The following is a 19,173-nucleotide window of genomic DNA, read 5'->3' as shown; positions in this document are numbered from 1 at the left end:
CTAAACAGAGAGCTATTGTAATTAACATGAGTGTAAGCCAATGGTTAGTTACATGACCACTTGTGTTGTCAAGTAAGAATCCAAAATTACAACTTGGAAATTTAGAAATCTTGCCTTTTGGTAAATATTTAACAATTTTTCATAACTGACATTGGGATTATACGATACCCATAAGCAGCACTGCCATTAATGTGTTATGAAAACTACAGGCTGCCTAAGATATTCCGCAGGAGCCTTCACTTTGCGTGACCATCGCTGGTGGAATTTTAGCAGCAGATACACACCCATGTCAGAATTTGCATTGTTGCAAGGTTCCCCCATTTGTAGTAGACATTCATGTAACCCAAGCATCATTGCTGTTTTTGTTTTGGGTGGAGAGTAATAAACTAGTCAGCGAGGAAGGCAGGGAAGGAGGGTGGGTTGGGTAGAGTAGGGTGGGGTGAGTGAATAGTGCAAGTAGAGACTATGACATTTAACAAAATGTAATCAGCCCATTGGCACGTGGCTACCAGCTCCAGCCTATCAATACCTCAGACCAAAGTATGACAGTTTCAATCCCAAACCAAGGCCTGTACTGATGATGGAATTAATTTTGTAGATTCTGCATAATCAAACAACTTAAAATCTGCCTCAGAAAACTGAACAATCATCATAATTTGACATGGGATAAGTCTCCAAGGGCAGAAATGTAGCAAAGGTGGGCATAGAAAGAATTGCATTGCCAAGGTGACCCAGTCAATGAAAGTAATTTACATAACCTAATTGTTTTGCTGAAGGGCAAATTGAGCAAAAACACTGTACAAAATAAGAAACAATTAAAGGCCACAAAGGTAGAGTGGGGAGAGGCAAGGTTAGCAGTGGTGGTGCCACATTAATCAAGAGCCTTACTACTTCCATGTGTCATGCAGACCCTGTGGAAGTTCAAGTAACAGCAGAATTCTGGCTGTTGCTGCCACTTACGTGCCACTGGACAACAAGATCTGGTTAATACGAAAAACAGGGTTCAATGATCAGCCATCAAATGCGTAAGGCTTCCTCAACCTTTTCCTTCCTCATGCACTGTTCCATGAATGTGCATTTCAGTCTCCATGCCTGCCCCCACACATATACACTTCCTTCCTCTACCATGCATCATCAAAAGCACATACACTGACTCTCATCAACCATTAAATATTCCTTGAAGTATAAACATTTCAGTTTATAACTGGAATTCTCAGTGGTTGTTGCTGAAACCAACTGAGCAATCTTGATTTTTACTTTGTATGATGTTAAGATTCCAAAATGTTATAAATATCTTTAGGGTGTGAATGACTGCATTGTTGCATGTCATATTTTGATCCTATCCTAAGCAATCATGTGCATTACAGAAGGTCTCTCCATTCTTACCCCAGAGCTGTTATCCTCCAGTCCAGCCAAAGGTTTGTTGATGCTGTTTACAAACTTGTTGACATGTTCAAAGTGTTTTGTCATCTCTGTCGCAAGGACCATATCTATAATAGCTTGTCGGAGTGTCCGATATTCATTCCTGGTTAAGAGAGTTCATTTGCAATTCAACAGTAACTTGCATTTATATGATACCTCTAATATAAGAAAATGTCCCCAAGAAACATGATTAGACACAGCCATACTGAGAGAATAGGACAGATGGCCAGAAGTCTGGCTGTAAGCAGCCTTTTAAAACAGGAGATCAGAGGTTTATGAAAAGGACTTCAGAATTTGGGCTGAAGGCACAGAGATGGGAAGGTAAGGCCATGCAAGGATTACACAGAGAAATTTAACATTGAGTTGTTGGCAGACCAGTTGACAAGCACAAGACTAACAGGTAAGTTGAGATATGAACAGAATAGTTTTGAATGTGCTAAACTAGATGCGGGATGCAGGTAGGGTGGTCAGCCAGTGTAGCATTAATGATCACATCAGCAGCAACATCCAAAGTAAAACCATGTCTCCATCTAGATCTTAAAATAAATCACTGGAAAGTTCCACCTAATATACAAGGAAAAAAACTATCTAATTGCAACAAGAAAACAAAACACCATTAATTAGCTTTACCAGATCCATACTGTAAGGAAATTAAAAGCATGAGTAGCCTGGAGCTTGGGGTATGAAATACTAACTACAAGAATCTAGCAATTCAGCCAAAACATTCTCAACTTGTGACAGTTTCTCAACTCTGGAAACTCAGCAGCCTCAGACAACAGCTTCAGTAACTCCTCTGTTGCAGCATGAACAGGACTGGGCAGGTTTCAGGCAGACGGAGGGTGAAAGAATTCTTGTAACTCGATGAAAGTATGTACATGGCACAATAACAGCAATAGATAAGAAATGTTTTATCTGGTTATACTGTATAGGGTCATATAATTTTACTCATTTAGATCTTTCCTTCAGGTTACTAGAGATTTAACTTGTACTCAGCAGACGAGCCTGGTTCAAAATTTCGGGCCTCACAGTGAACATTGGTCTTGACTTTCTGACACCCTTCTAGTAAGAAGCAACAATGCCACTACACTTCCCCTTGTGCATTGGTTCCAAATCTACAACTGACAGTGGAGGAGCTTGTTTCTCTATTGGAGAATCCTAGCTGCACAAAGCTGGATGACCTGTCTTGGTCTCACCACAAATATTCAATAAAAAGCCTTGATACTCTACACAGTTGAGATTAATCTATCAAAGTAACCCAATTAATAATGTAGACTCCTTCCCCAAGTCTCAGTTAAATACAGACCAGATCCAAGCTAGAACCTCCTCCACACTCTCTCATCAAACTATCTATAGTCAGGTATACTATGGGTCACCTATGCAAGGTGAATTCTCAGTGCCCATATGTCTTAATCATATAAAATACATTGTTACTGCACGAGGCTAACAGTTGTATCTCCCAAACAAGACAAGACAATTCTGTGACACTTTCATAAGATTATGAAATTCAAACCGAATTATGATTTTAGTGCTATAGACCCTTATCTTTGCTCTTTCCAGAATCCTTTTCACTGTGAAGCCTCTCCATTTTCCCTTGTTACCTCAGACAGGATTTATTCAATAAGACTGCGAAACAAGCCAAGTCTTGTGACTAGCATGCAGTTGGAAGTTGGAATTCACAGCATTATAAGCACAGGCTTCCTGTACAATTATGTTACTTCTTCCCAAGTATACCCTGCTAATAAAAGAGGGCAAGTTTTTTTTGAGAACTGTACCTCTGTATCCCCTTATTTTTTAACCATCAGTGAAATCCGTTTACTGTATAGATATTTCAACCAACATCACAAAACAGTCTGTTCATTTATCGCACTTTGCTTATGTTGACTGAGCACCAATGGACAGTCAAATTTTTCAAATTAAAATAGTGACCATACTTCAAAAAACACCTCCCACAGTTATGAGAGACTCTATACAAATACAATATTTCTTCTTCAACTGATATTTATCAGTGGGAGTTACAATCACTGTTTATGCATCCTTATGTTGCCAAGATAAAGTGCGAAAGTTGGACATGATGGCAACTCAAACACACTGTGATCACAAGGGTGGTACTCATATTGGGCTACACTAGACCAAAGCAACAGGTACAAATTCAGGTTATCAAAGGAACAGTCACTGATGATGCCCTCGGTTCTTCAAATTTAGTTTTAAAAATGTTATCAGATTAAAAATGTGATCTTGGAAATAGTTTGCAGTAGTTTACGCTGCAAACAACTAGCAAGTTTTTATCTCAGGACCGTTTTCTACTGAAGATAGCAGAGCAAATCTTTAATTATAACCAATAACAGGGCTCAATCTGAACAGTTCTCAGATTTATTACCTCTCCATGTTCTTGAAGATGTTACATTTATCATCCCGTGTGGTCAGCTGAAATGCCAGTGCTGCATGGTGACTCTCCAGCACAGCTGTGTCATTGTAAAGGAGTGCCAACTCACTGCCTGCATTGCACAGGAACGAGTTTGTTCTGCCAGGGTGATCAACATCATGTACTGTGGCTGCAATGAGAGCTGCCACCTCATCAGTTCGGTCCAAACTTTGCTGAATAGACAGAAAGAATGTTTAAAACACAGTCTGAAAACACTCACAGCTGGACAGTAACATGAAATTTAAATGACAAAGCAGATTGATTTCAGAACTGGGTGAAGGCAGTTATTGCAGGACTCTCACTCATGTTCCTGAAATACAGCATAGGCTGATAGAATGATCACAGGAGAAGTGATGAGTTGGGACAAGCTAAAACACAGGATAATTATACAGGGATTCAAGAGCCATGACACTAAAATCTCAAATGCATTTTGCACAGCATTTAGTTAGTATACTTAGAATGATAGGAATTTTATAATATGCAAGATCAATCTACTGTGTCTGTGCCAGACAAAGACCAGCTACAAGCTCATTCGATGCTCCCATGCTAAGTCTATTGCCTTGCATGACACGGTTCTTCATGCATACACTCAAATACTTTTAAGACAGCCAGGAAAGTGGTAGGAGGGCCACAATCCGATCAGTCATGATCTTACTGAGTTAGCAGAACAGGCTCAAAGGGCCAAATAGCGAACTCCTACTCCCATTCCTTATTTTCAAGGTGTTGAGAGTTTGTCTCTAAGCTTTTTTCAGGTGGCAGATTCTAGACTGTCAGCACCCTCTGGGTGAGAAAATGTGTCACCAGCTCCCCTCTGATCCTTGTATCAACTTCTTTAAATATATGCTCTTCGATATTTTATTTTTCTTTGAAGTTGAATTGGTGGTCGCCACGTACTCTACTGAGGCTCTTCAATTTTACAAACTCAATTAAATTACCCTGTTGCAAGGAAACAACTCCAGCCTAACTGATCTTTTGCATAACTGATATTTCCAATCCTGGCAATATCCTGTAAATCTCCCGTCTCTAGCACAATCAACTTTCTTGTCATGTACAGACTAGAACGGTGTACAGCATTCAAGCTGTGATTCAACTAATGTTGTTTTAAACAAAGTCCTAGAGAATCTCAGCAGTACGCGAAGATCTGTGGAAAGAGAAACAGAGCATTATGTTCCTCTGCAGTCATTTTCTGTTGCACAACTTCTGAACACCATTAAGAGCATAATCACCACAGGAACTGCAGTGCTTTAGAAGGTCCATTCATCATCAGCTGAAGGCAGCTAGAATAGATAATGAATGCTGACCTTCCAAATAACTAGGTGAAAGTGAGGACTGCAGATGCTGGAGATTAGTGTCCAGAGTGTGGGGCTGGATAAGCACAGCAGGTCAGGCAGCATCCAAGGAGTAGGGAGAGTTGACATTTCAGGCAGCAGAGGGCTTTTGTCAACTAACTGTTTAATTCAAATTCTGAAATCATTCAAAGTGATAACCCTTACTGATGACAGTGGTTACATGTTAATCAGTATAAGAAAGATTTGACACAGATTAATGTGAGTATTTTTATTATAGCACAATATCATCATTACATTCTGGGTAGATGTATGACATCTACAATACCACTCTCTGATCATACACCTGGACGCATCACATTTAACAATACAATCCTTAAAAACTTTACGATTTCTGTTCCTGGGGAATCTTCTCTTATACACAACAAAGCCTATGAGAAACCGATAGAAGCTAATAACAACTTCTATTATTTAAATAGCCAATTACAAAAGATTAATTTAACTACCTACTTTCACAAATTCAGACAGAGACACTCACACAGAACTCTATCAACTCTTAAATATATTAACTTCCTCATTACTCAGCAGCCATTTTCCCTCTATATAATCTGGGCCTCAGATTCTGAAAAGGTTTTAGCCTTTTAGTTCACACTGCAAGCTGCATTTCTGCACATGCTGCTAGAATGGAAATATAACTATGATTTGGACCTTTCCAAATCTTGAGTCAATAATATTTAATGACAAGAAAAAAAAACAATCTCAGCTACATCATAAAGTCAAAGATATATAGCACTGAAACAGACCCTTCAGTCCAACTCGTCCATGCTGACTACAGATATAAATTAATCCAGTCTCATTTGGCAGCACTTGGCCCATATCCCTCTAAACCCTTCCTGTTTATATACACATCCAGATGCCTTTTAAATATTGTAATTGTCCCAGCCTCCACCACTTCCTCTGGCAGCTCATTCCATACATGCACCAGCCTCTGCATAAAAAGTTGCCCCTCTCACCCCAAACCTATGCCTTCCAGTTCTGGACACCCCTACCCCAGGGAAATGAACTTGTTTATTTATCCTATCCATGCCTCTCTCAATTCTATAAACCTCTACAAGGTCACCCCTCAGCCTCTGATGCTCCAGGGAAAACAGCCCCAACCTGTTCAACCTCTACCTACAGCTCAAACCCTTCCAACCCTGGCAACATCCTTGTAAATCTGCTTTTACCCAAGCTTATTACAAAAGTAAAATTAAAAATATAGTTCACTAATTTCATTGTCAAATTGAATCTTACAGTTATGGTATTCAAATTCATTTCTGTTCTTTGAGAAGACAACACAATGTCGGGATCATCCAAGATTTTGACAACCTACATTCGGAGAACAAATAAAACACACAGACAAGCATCACTGCTGTATGTTGAGGGGGGAAAGGGAGCAGAAAGCCCTTTGAAGGAAAGCAAATTCTCTTCTATTGTAAAGTGCCTCAACTCACCTTAACTCTTTCCTTACAAAGGAAATAAGCAGTTGCATGCAGGACATCAGCAGAATGCGTTGAATTGTGGTAGGAATTCGAGGAGTGGTAATTTGCTTCGATAACTTGTAACCAGGAACGTAATACTGATTCAGAACAGTTTAAAAATTCACAGACTCCAAAGCGTGAAAATGTTTTCAACCCAAGGTAGACCAGAGGCCTAGATAAAATATCAAAGGTTTAGGGAATATCTGAAATATGTAATCCGATCAGGAGGGCAGATCACGCATTTTTTTTTCAGATGAAATCCTTTTCATGCTTCTACCATGCATCACAAGCAACATTCTTGATTATAAATGGCAATAAATTACTATCAAAGGCATAACAGGATAACCTTGTTTCATAGTGTTCTAGCATTTCTGTTAACCTTAGGGAAACAATCAATAATTCCAGAGTAATTTTGGTTAAAAGTGTACACATTTTAAAGGCCTCAGTACTGTTCCTGACAATGGGTAGGTACCTGACCTTTGGCATTTCATATTCCTGCTCTCTCTGCAGACACATTGTCAGTAGGATTAGTGTCACGACATGGGATAGATTCCACAAATTTCAAATAACACCCTTGCAAATGCAATTCTGACCAACAATGCACTCAATGAATTTGGCCCAAAGTCAAGAGCTCCATTGTTGAATGATGCGGATCAGCTCAGTAATTTGTCCCGTCAACCAACCACCATTACTGTCAAGTATTAGTCAGCGTTCTAAAAACATTCAATATTTCTTGTCATAAACACAGCTACAAATCCAAAAGATGATGATTACTGGCACTGGAATGATTACACTGATGCACAAGGAAACATTTATCACATTCAATGAGTAAATCTATTGCAATTGCAAGTTCTAAACAAACAGTCTCAAGGCTGGATTGAGTGTGTGGTGCTGAAAAAGCACAGGTCAGGCAGAATCCAAGGAGCAGGAAAATTGATGTTTCCGGCAAAAGCCCTTCATCAGGAATCACAAGGCAGGATACTGATCAGCATGCATGTTTGGCTTTAATCAACTTGCATATTATTAATAAGTAGTGCCCAGCATTAGAAGGTACTCATCTTGAGTTTAGAAATTATTCCTATATAAACTAGAGTTTATTTGATACGAACACAGCATCAGAAATTGGCTTTTCTGGCACTCAAGCCTGTCCCACCATTCAATAAGAGTGAGTGTGTGTGTGTGGGAGAGAGAGCGAGACACAACACGAGGTTGGGGTGGGGGGGGCAAAATGTTTTTTGAAGTATTACCTGAAATACCCTAGACAGCTTTAGATCCCCATCCTAGATAGCTTTACATGTCAAATTTGACACTCAATTGCCATCTATCCCTCAAATAAAAGCAAAATACCGCAGATGCCGGAAACCTGAAAAATGAGAATGCTAGAGAAACTCAGGTCTGGCAGTAGTTGTGAACAGCGAGTGAGTGAAAGAGAGTTAATGTTTCTTCAGAACTGGAGAATCATACCGGACTCAAAACGGTCAGACCTGCCGGATGTGCTGAGTTCTCCCGGCCTTCTGTCTATGTGCCACCTATCCCCAATTGGTCTGTCACTCCGATAATTTCAATTTACCTTTTGTGAGTTGCAGCCTCCAATTCAAAGATGTCAAAGTCCCAGCAATCCTCATTCTCCATGGTTTCAGTTATCCTTGGTGGGATATCATGCAGCGAGACAGGAATATGAAAATGAGTGTGAATAGTGTGAGCATCTGAGGGAAAAAGACACCAAAGAAAATCAGTAATCAAAGATTAAACATAATGAACCGCACATAAATCATAAAGAAAATAGTTAAGTAAAGTTTTAGTTTATACATGACACTAAGTGAGCCTTACACAGTAAATTGTGTTAATGGCAGTGGCTAGTTGTAAAGAAAAGATGGGAATCACAGGAGGGTGTGCACTATTGTATTTTACCAATAGTGAATAATTCAGTCTATAATTTAATTACAGTGGGAGAGAAACTAGAAAAATGTAGGTTTACTCATCAAACATCAGCAAGGCAGTTATTTTTGTTGTTAGTGACAGAGTACCTAACATTTGAACTAAACTCAGCTTAGCTGTTGAGGGAAATCAATTTTATTTTATAAAGGGGAAATAATGTCAAACAGATATAACAGAAGTTTTTTTTTTCTCAAGAGGTAAGACTGATCGATCAGGGTGTATCAATGGATGTTATTTATATGGACATCCAGAAGGTATTCAACTATATCTCAACATAAAGATGAGAACACATACATGGAAGTGACCTATTGGTTTGGATTAGAATTGGTGCTGATGTAGAGGTCACAGATATACATTCTGAATGGCACGGTGTGATTAGTGACACTCCCCCATTTCCCACCATATTTTAAAGTGGCCTGGACAAAGGATCAGGAGACTGTGTTCACACTTTTGGATCAGAAAACATAAATAGCATTGAAATATCGAGAGATTAAGTTGGTGGGCAAAAACTGTGGCAGATAGAGTTCAATATAAGAAAGTGCATTAGCATTAGACCAGATCCGAAAAGGCAATCAGTTAGGAATCTGAAATGAAGTAGTTTTATGTCAACAGTTTGGAAAATTTGGGACTTTGTTGGAGGACAGAAGATTGATTGGACTGGAATTGGAATGGAAAAATGCGAATGAGACTCTTCTACTCAAAAAGGGAGGGAGGCAAAAAGCTGGCAATCTGTAAGCCAATTAGCCTAACATCTATTGTTGGAAATGTTGGACTCAATTATTAAGGAAGTAATAGTCATACACATTTGGAAAATCAATCTAATCAAAGTCAGCATGACTTCACGAAAGGAAAACAGTGTTTGACTAATTTATTCATTTCTGGAGTGGATAGATGGGAATCAGTGGATGCTCTGGTAGTTGGGCTTCCAGAAGGCAGTCAACAAGGAACTTTACAAAAGGTTCAGTCAGAAGAGCCTACAGTGCTGGTAGTATATTGGTGCCTTTAGAAAATTGACTCATGGACATGAAACAGTGAGTGGGGTTAAGAGATTCTTTCCCAGGTTGGCAGCCTGTGACCAGTGGGGTCCCATGGGGATCAGTGCTGGGACCATAACTGCTTACTATATATATATATTAATGACTAGGAGGAAGGACAGGAATGTATTATTGCAAATGAAACAGAAATAAAATAGAAATGCAGATTGTGAATGGGTACCATTAGTTTACATACAGATATTCATAGGTTAAGTGAGCAAAAAGTCAGCAAAAGGAGTACAATGTAGGAAAATATGGAGTTGTTCATTTTGGGAGAACAAAAGAACAGACTATTATTTAAATGGTGAGTAATTGCAGAAAGCTCAAAACAGACTAAGTGCAGGAGATAATCAGGAAGGCTAATGCAACACTGGCTCTTATTTCAAGTGGAGTGGAGGGAACTCTGACTGCAAATGTACAAGGTGCTGGTGAGACCACATCTGGACTTCAGAGAACAGTTTTGGTCACCTTAAGTAAAAAGATATAATTTCACTGGAGGCAGGCCAGAGAAGATTCAGGAGGATGATCCCTGGTATGGAAGGATTGTCTTATGAGAGATGGCTACAGCTTAGAAGAATGAGAGATGATTTGACTGAATCTTAAATGCAGAGAGGATGATTCTGCTCACAGCAGAATCTAGGACTGGAGGACATTATCTCAGAACAGAGGAGCGCCAATTTGAGTAATTTCTTCTAAGGGTTGAATGCCTTAGGAATTCCTTACCAGAGCACTGTGGGAGCAGGATCCTTGTGCATGTTTAAGGAGGTGGATGGATTCTTGATTAGTAGGGAAATCAAGAGTTACAGGGGAAAACAAAAGAAAGTGGACGTGAGGAAGGTCGGATCAGCCACGATCCTGTTGAATGGCAAGCAGGCTCAAGGGGCTGAATGGCCTACACGAGTTCCTATTTCTTAGGAGTTATAGAGTCAGAGTTGTACAGCATGGAAACAGACCCTTCATCCACACCAACCAGATACCCTAATCTATTCTAGTCCCATTTACCAGCTTTTGGGGCATATCCCTCTCAACCCCTTCTATTCATATACCCATCCAGATGTCTTTTAAATGCTGTAATTGTACCAGCCTCCACCACTTCCTCTGGCAGCTCATTCCACACACGCACCACCCATGTGAAAAAAGTTACTTCAAGTCACTTTTATATCTTTCCTCTCTCTCCTTAAACCTGTGGTTCTTATTGTCTTGTGTCATTCAAAATCAAGAGGAGTCTGGACATAGTAGATAGGAAGAAGCTAATCCCATTAGTAGAAAGTCCAAGAGCAGGAGTAAGCAAATTTGGGATCATTGGCGAAGCAGCAATGGCAACATGGTAAAACAAAAGGTTTTTCGTTCAAGAGATTAGGGTCTGGGATACACTGACAGTCTGGTGGCAGCTTTCAAAAGAGAATTGAATAACCCTCTGAAGAAGGAAAAATGTACAGAGCTATGGGGGAAAAGGCAGGGAAGTGGCCTTAAGTGAACTGCTCCTTCAAAGGACCAGCGCAAAAACGACAGGTCACATGAACCTCTCTTATGTCGCAGCAATTCTGTGGTGCAATTAAAAAAACAAAAAAATTATAAATACTAGCAACATCTGATCCTTATTCAGAATCCTACCTACCTAACCCTGCTGAGTATTTCTAACACTTTCTGATGTTGTTTTAGATTTCCAGCATCCATATATTTCGCTTTTGTAAAGTAGTTTAGGTGCCCAAATACCAACATAACCCAGCTCATGAAAGATGTGTAAAATAATTAAGGCCAATGGATTAATGGCCTTTTTCTTGAGTAAGCTCAAATATAATGAGGACGAAGCCTTCTTTTAGCTTCATGTACAAATTCTGATTAAAATATCTACTGCATTCAATTCCACCCACTGCACCTCAAAGAACACTGGCTTGCAGGCACCCCAGCAAAATTGAGAGCAGTAGTGGTGTAGTGGTCATGTCACTGGACTTTTAATCCAGAACCCTAGGGTAATGTTTTAGGGACATGGGCTAGAATCCCACCACGGAAGATGGCATTTGAATTCAATATACGTCTAGAGTAAAAAATTAACCTCACGGTGACCATGTAACCATTGCTGATTGCTGTAAAACCCCATCTAATTCACTAATGTCTTTTAAGGAGCAAAGTCTCCTGTCCTTACCTGGTGTGGCCTAAATGTGAGCCCACACCCACAGCAATGTAGCTGTGCATTAGTGATGGGCCATAAGTGTTGCCTGAACCAGCAACATTTACAGCCCGTGAATAAATAAAAATTCACCGGGATAATCCTAAACTAAGTTATTAATTTACGAAGACAGGAGTATTTAATCCTCCACGTGTAAGGGAATAAATAGAGTGATATGACTGATTGTTTAAGATTATGATTGGATAAGGCAAAGCAAGTGCCCAGAGCAAACAGTTAGTGAATGGGTGAAATGGGCATTTCCATCCGGCAAAAAGCTTTTGATGTTTTCATAAATTATATGTTTGGCACAGAATCTGATAAAACTTTTGCTTTTAAGGCCATGGAATCAAAATAGGTGGATGCAGATCAGACATGAACTTCAGAATGGCAGAACCAACCAGGTCTACCTTGTAAATGACTTACTCCTGTTATGTTCCAGCTTGGAAGCTGTGAAGTAGCAAAGGGAATAAAATGTCTAGGCACACAAATCATCACCTCTTGAACTTGTACATTAGCATTTAATCAAAAAGACAAATGGAACATTGTCCCCTACCTCAAGAGGGCAGAATACAAAACTGAGGCCGAGATATTTCAGTTTGACGACACATTGGCCACATCCCACCAAGAGTGCTTTGTTCAGCTTTTCACTTCAGGAAAAGCATATTGGCTTTTACAGGGTTGCAACAATAGGTGACAGTAGCTGTCTCATGTTAATACCATGCAGTTAATCCATAAGTAATTTTTTCCCTTTAACAGGATGCTGCTACCAAGTCAAAATGATGTTTTAGGAGCAAGTGAGGACTGCAGATGCTGGAGATCAGAGCTGAAACTGTGTTGCTGGAAAAGCGCAGCAGGTCAGGCAGCATCCAAGAAGGAGAATCGACGTTTCGGGCATGAGCCCTTCTTCAGGAATGAGGAAAGTGTGTCCAGCAGGATAAGATAAAAGGTAGGGAGGAGGGACTTGGGGGAGGGGCGTTGGAAATGTGATAGGTGGAAGGAGGTCAAGGTGAGGGTGATAGGCTGGAGTGGGGGTGGGGGCGGAGGCAGAGAGGTCAGGAAGAAGATTGCAGGTTAGGAGGGCGGTGCTGAGTTCGAGGGATTTGACTGAGACAAGGTGGGGGGAGGGGAAATGAGGAAACTGGAGAAATCTGAGTTCATCCCTTGTGGTTGCAGGGTTCCTAGCCGGAAGATGAGGCGCTCTTCCTCCAATCATCGTGTTGCTATGGTCTGGCGATGGAGGAGTCCAAGGACATTCCGCAAGTAGGCGGCCTGTCTCCCCAATATAGAGGAGGCCACATCGGGTGCAGCGGAGTCAATAAATGATGTGTGTGGAGGTTCAGGTGAATTTGTGGCGGATATGGAAGGATCCCTTGGGGCCTTGGAGGGAAGTAAGGGGGGAGGTGTGGGCGCAAGTTTTGCATTTCTTGCGGTTGCAGGAGAAGGCGCCGGGAGTGGAGGTTGCGTTGGTGGGGGGTGTGGACCTGACGAGGGAGTCTCGGAGGGAGTGGTCTAACCGGAACGCTGATAGGGGAGGGGGGGGGGAAATATATCCCTGGTGGTGGGGTCCGTTTGGAGGTGTTTATATGGAGGTTGGTGGGTGATGTTTTGCCTACCACACAAATAATAATGTGTGATACGGGAGCTTCAATGCTGGTGATTCCAAGTTTGTACGTCCCAATGACTGGCCGAATGTGTTGGACGCTGTCTCACTGACCATTAGCAGCAGGCTACTTGTGCTTGCAAGCTTCAGAAACGTGTAGACCAATTATTACAGTGATTCTGCTTTTGGAAATAATTTAATAAATAATTCAGACTCTTAAGATTTGCACCAGAACTCAAATTAAGATCATCAGTTTGTCCTAGACTGTGATATATTTGCATGTGCTTGAAAGTACATACAGTGATACTCTCCAGTAGGGAAGAGGACTTTGTACACCCCACCACTTTTCCGAACAAAGGTGACATGGAGACAGCAAAACTCAACTACATCCCTAAAGCAATGTCCTACTAATCAGAATCTACTGGTCCAGCTTGAAATTCAAACAGAAAGGTAATTCCTTTTGTCACAACTCCATATCAATTACAGCTGAACCAATCAGTAGAATCCTGTCATTCTGTATATCCTTTTCCCAAGAGCATTTATTTCCACTTCCCCAAGACCATACAATCGTAGAATTCCTGTGTGGTAGGAGGCCATTCGGCCTATTGAGTCCACACCAAACTTCTTAAGAGCATCCCACCAGACCCAGCCCTCTACCCTATCCCTGCATTTCCCCTGTCCGATTCACCTAACCTGGACATCGTTGGACTGTGGGAGGAAACCCATGCAGACATGAGGAGAACATGCAAACTTCACAGTCAATTGCTAGAGGGTAGAATTGAACCCAGGTCCCTGGTGCCATGAGGCAGCAGTGCTAACCACTGAGCTACCATGTCGCCCTGTCAGTTATAGCCAAACTAATCAGCACATTCTTCTTACCCTTATAAAATGGTATATTCTTCCTCCTAAAAGCATCTATTCTCACTTACCCAAGATAATCTGAATTTAACCCTGACTCAATTCATTTGCTGCTGGAAAACTCCTTTTTATCATTGTGACCTTACAGACTTGGCTATTCCATTACACTACTGTTTGGTCTGTCAGATTCTACCTTCTCTAAACTGGAGGTTATCCAAAACTCTGTTGCTTGGTCTGGATGTAGGTTTGCTCACTGAGCTGGAAGGTTCATTTTCAGACGTTTCTCCCCATACTGGGTAACATCTTCAGTGCGCCTCCGGATGAAGCACTGGTGGCGTAGCCAGCTTTCTATTTATATGTTTGAGTTTCCTTGAGATGGTGATGTTATTTCCTGTGGTGACATTATTGGTTGCTCAGAAATCGGCGGATTGTGTTCATGGGGTACCCATTCTTTTTGAATACACTGTATAGGTGATTTTCCTCTGCTCTGCGTGGTTCCTGCAGTGTGTGGTGGCTCATTGAAATAATGTTCTAATGCAGCTTCGTTTGTGGATGTTGGGATGATTGCTTCTGTAGTTCAGTATTTGGTCCATGCGTGTTGTTTTCCTGTAGATGCTGGTTTGAAGTTCCCCGTTGGCTGCTCGTTCTACTGCAACATCTAGAAATGGCAGTTTGTTGTTGTTTTCCTCCTCTTTAGTGAATTTTATGCCAGATTTCTGAGCAAAAAACTCAAACAGACACAACATCCAGAAACCCTAGCCAATCTCCCCTACATCAAAGACACCTTGGAAATGCCTGTTAGACTACTCAGACCCCTTGGCATCATGGTAGCCCACAAACCCACCAACACACTAAAACAGCAGCTAATGAACTTGACAGACCCTATACAGACAACAAGCAAAACTAATGTCATTTACAAAATACCTTGTAAGACCTGTAACAAACACTGCATTGGACAAACAGGCAGAAAACTAGCCACCAGGATACATGAACACCAACTAGCCACAAAACAACACAACCCACTCTCACTAGTATCCTTACATACGGATGATGAAGGACACCATTTTGACTGGGACAACACATCCATCCTCGGACAAGCCAAACAGAGACACGCACGAGAATTCCTAGATGCATGGCATTCCAATCGGATCTCTATCAACAAATACATAGACTTGGATCCCATTTACCATCCGCTAAGAACCAGAAATGGCATTGCCATAGGAAATGATGTCACCACAGGAAATGACATCACCAACCCAAGGAAACTCAAACATAAATAGAAAGTGGGCTACACCACCAGTGCTTCAACCAGAGGCTCACTGACGTTAACTAGTATGGTGATGAAATGTCTTAAAACGAACCTTCCAGCTCATTGAGCAAACCTACATCCAGAACCTCAACCTGAGCTACAATCTTCTCAAAACTCCCTGTTGCTCGTGTTTTTACATACACCAAGTCCTACTCACTTATCAGCCCTGTTCTCACTGACCTACAGTGGCTCCTGGTCAATCAATGTCTTTATTTTAAAATTAACACTCTTGTTTCCAAACCCCTTCATGGTGTCAGCCCTAATGCTGTAATATCATCTAGCTTCACAACCCTCTTGGATATCTGCATCCATCTAATTTTGGTTTCTTGAAAATCCCCAATTCTAATTATTCCATGGTGCTCATGCCTTTATCTACCTGGACTCCAAACTCTGAATTCCATTCCCAAATCTCTCCTCCTCAATCTTTTCCTTTAAAGGTCCTTCTTGAGATTTTCCTCTACAAACTAGCTTTTGGTCATCTGAACTTTCAGTTCCTTATGCGGCATATTTCATTTGATGACACTTCTGTGAAGCACTTTGGGATATTTTGTTATATTAAAAGGTGCTGGATAAATGCTGTTTTTGTTTAAGGGATTCGAAACACTAGATGCCGAGAACTGATATCATCTGGTGGGGACTTCAGATCAAAGGGGAGAATCTTAACATTAGTGTAAGGCCATGGGATTGAACATTTCTGCCACACACAAAGGGTGGTGAAAATCCTGAACTTTCTCCCCAAAAGCTGAAAATAAATTACACACTGGTATCAAGGAACATTGAGCAAAGACAGATAATTGGGATCTAAATGAATGTTAGAAGACTGTGGCAGGGCTAATGGTCTTCTTATAAATTAGAAGTTGAAAGGCAATAATATGCACTTTGAGAGGAATTCTCTCCTAAAACGTGATATGATATCCACAAGGTTAACTCTACCAGAAAACAAAGCCAACTTACTTTTGGTGAAGATGTATTCATTTCCAGACAGTCGCCGCAAACCATCCTATAGGTAGCGAGAGAGAGAGGGGTTAGAGTGATCATGCTGTTAACAACTTATTACAATTATCTCAAAAAACTCCCATCCTTGTTCAGTTCATAAAAATATAATCATAAAGAAACAAGTAGTAGGCCATTTGGTCTCTCCAACTTGATCCACAAATAAATAAGGTCATAGCTGATCTGATCATAGTTTCAACTTCACTTTCCTGTGTGCCTCAATTCCCTTGTCTAACTCAAGTTTGAATATGTTCAGACTTTTGACAACAACCACATCTCCCCTGCTCTCTGAGAGAGAATGCCACAGACTAATGGCTATCTGAATCAAAAACATTTCTGTCTGGTCTAAAGGGAAAGCTTTAATTTATAAACGGTGCTTCCTAGCTCTAACTTGTTAAAGGGAAAACAGTTTTTGTTAAATCCCTTTAATTGTATGATTCAATAAGATCATATTTCATTCTTCTAAACCCCAATGAGTATCAGCCCAACCTACTCAACCTTTCCTTATGAAGGCAACCACTTCATCTCAGGAATCAATCTCCTGAACCTCTCTGAATTGGTCCAATGATTATATTGCTACTGTACACGAGGTCTTACCAAAGCTGAAAAAAGTTGTAAGAACACTACTTTTATATTCCATTCCCTTTGCAATAAAAAGTCAACATTCCATTTTTTTCCTAATTTCTTCTTGTACCTGCTTACGAAGCTATGATTCAAGGATCAGGATGCCCAATTTCCTCTGTACTGTTGCATTCTGCAGTTTCTCTTCATTTAAAATACATTCCGGGGGATCCAAGATGGCGGCGACCCAGCAAGTCTGGGTCTATAGTGCTCTTCCCAAGACTTGGGCAAAGTGGGTCACCCACCCCCATCACACTCACCAAATCATTCATAATAGCTGTTTAATTTAATTAGTTGCTTAGTATTACATTTAAACAGTCTAATATTTAGTAAAAATGACCAAAGGGAAGGGAGCACGCAGCTCTCAGCAAGCAGCACCCCCTCCCCCACCCTCTCTAGCTGCAGCAGAGGCGTCCACAGCCACCCCGGGGGACTTACCTACAGTGACAAGCCTTGTAGAAATGATCTCCAAGCTGGATACGAAGATCGACACTTTTATCGAGGAGTTCCGAAATCGATGGGACTCACTCTCGGTCGCGCTGCAGAAGCACGACCGAGACATCCAGGAAATTGAGCACCGAGTCGGAAGGGCGGAGCTAAAGGCCGCGACCTCCGAAACTACAGCGCAATCGGCCGTGGATCAGGTCCGGACTCTCGAACAGCGAGTCCGGACCTTAAAGAATTACACTGACGACCTCGATAATCGTCGAAAAAATATTCGTTTGCTGGGCCTTCCCGAACGGGAAGAGGAAGGCCAGCTGACAGCGTTTCTCGAGCAGTGGCTGCCACAGCTTTTAAATCTGGAAGCTGGATCAGGCTAGGTAAGGGTAGAATGGGCCTACCGGGTCGCAATACGCGGGCCCGGCTCGAACTAGCACCCCCGCCCGGTCCTGTTCCGGCTGCAGAGCTACAAGGAGAGGCAGATACTTCTAGAAGCCTCTAGAAATCTTGGAAAAGATCCCCAAGCCATGATCTATAAAGGATCCAAGATCATGTTATTCCAGGACTTTTCCCCAGCTCTGGTCCGAAAGAGGAAGGCATTCGACGAGGCGAAGAAGTGTTTAAGGGACTTAAATATTCAGTACTCCTTACGCTACCCAGCGACGTTACGCTTTAACCATAAAGGATCCGTGTATAACTTTGGATCGCCAGAAAAGGCTAAGGAATTCTTGGACTCTCTTAGAAAAACTGTCAGACATAATGGATGTTGGTTTGCCTTTCCCCCCGCTTTGGTTTATATCCCCCCACAGGGTGCTCACTGTTAACTCTAGCTTTGTATTATATCTGAATTCTCCGCATTTTATTGAGGAGTGCCTGGGTCAAGGGTGGGGCATTGGTTGGGAGAGGATATGATGGACTTTTGGAGAGGAAGTGACACCCCCTGGGAACAAGGGGGAAAATCTCCACTAAGATACGTTTTATATTTTTTTTATTTAGAAATAGTTTTTTATTGTATTGGTGTGAGTGTATTAGAGAGGCTTTATTTTTGTAAATTTTATATGCTCTATGCTCGGGATGTTCTGATGTCTTTTGAAGAGCTGCGTCAGAAATGCGGATTACCTAATGGAGACCTCTTTCGATACTTCCAAATTCGAGATTATATACAGAAGAAGACTACGTTATTAGATAGTCTTTATAAATCAGATAGAGAATGTAGAATGCTACGACCAGTGGGAGTATCTTCCGTCAGTACTATTTATCATTTACAACATGATGAAGTATCGGGAGATATGGATAATCTGCTTAAAACATGGGATCAGGATTTGGGACTAGAAATCTCTATAGAAACATGGAATGATATTTGGGAAAACGCTAGAAGAATTACTATCTGTACCAGAAACCAGGCTATCCAGCTGAAGATACTTCATAGGGCCCATATGGCACCGGATCGATTGGCAAAATCTCAGGCAGGAGCATCTCCAATGTGTCCCAAATGCAAAATAGATGTGGGCACTCTTGTACATTGCCTATGGACCTGTCATAAGATCCGTAGATATTGG

The 19,173-nt window shown here is 41.2% G+C and overlaps 1 protein-coding gene across 1 annotated transcript in view; it reads right to left on the bottom strand.

Moving 5' to 3' along the window:
* pde8a (phosphodiesterase 8A) overlaps positions 1–19,173 on the bottom strand; it is a 138,992-nt gene that overhangs the window by 13,348 nt on the left and 106,471 nt on the right. Inside the window, 5 exon segments of the mRNA XM_087981200.1 lie at positions 1,387–1,525; positions 3,800–4,017; positions 6,624–6,822; positions 8,221–8,356; positions 16,514–16,559. Coding sequence (XP_087837326.1) covers positions 1,387–1,525; positions 3,800–4,017; positions 6,624–6,822; positions 8,221–8,356; positions 16,514–16,559 — 738 coding nt within the window.

Source organism: Chiloscyllium plagiosum, unplaced genomic scaffold (assembly GCF_037043375.1).
Source record: "Chiloscyllium plagiosum isolate Xiang-an unplaced genomic scaffold, Cpla_swu_hap1 HiC_scaffold_39, whole genome shotgun sequence".
NCBI lineage: Eukaryota > Metazoa > Chordata > Chondrichthyes > Orectolobiformes > Hemiscylliidae > Chiloscyllium > Chiloscyllium plagiosum.
The sequence above is the reverse complement of the archived record's forward strand: the minus strand, read 5'-3'. Positions and strand labels throughout refer to the sequence as shown.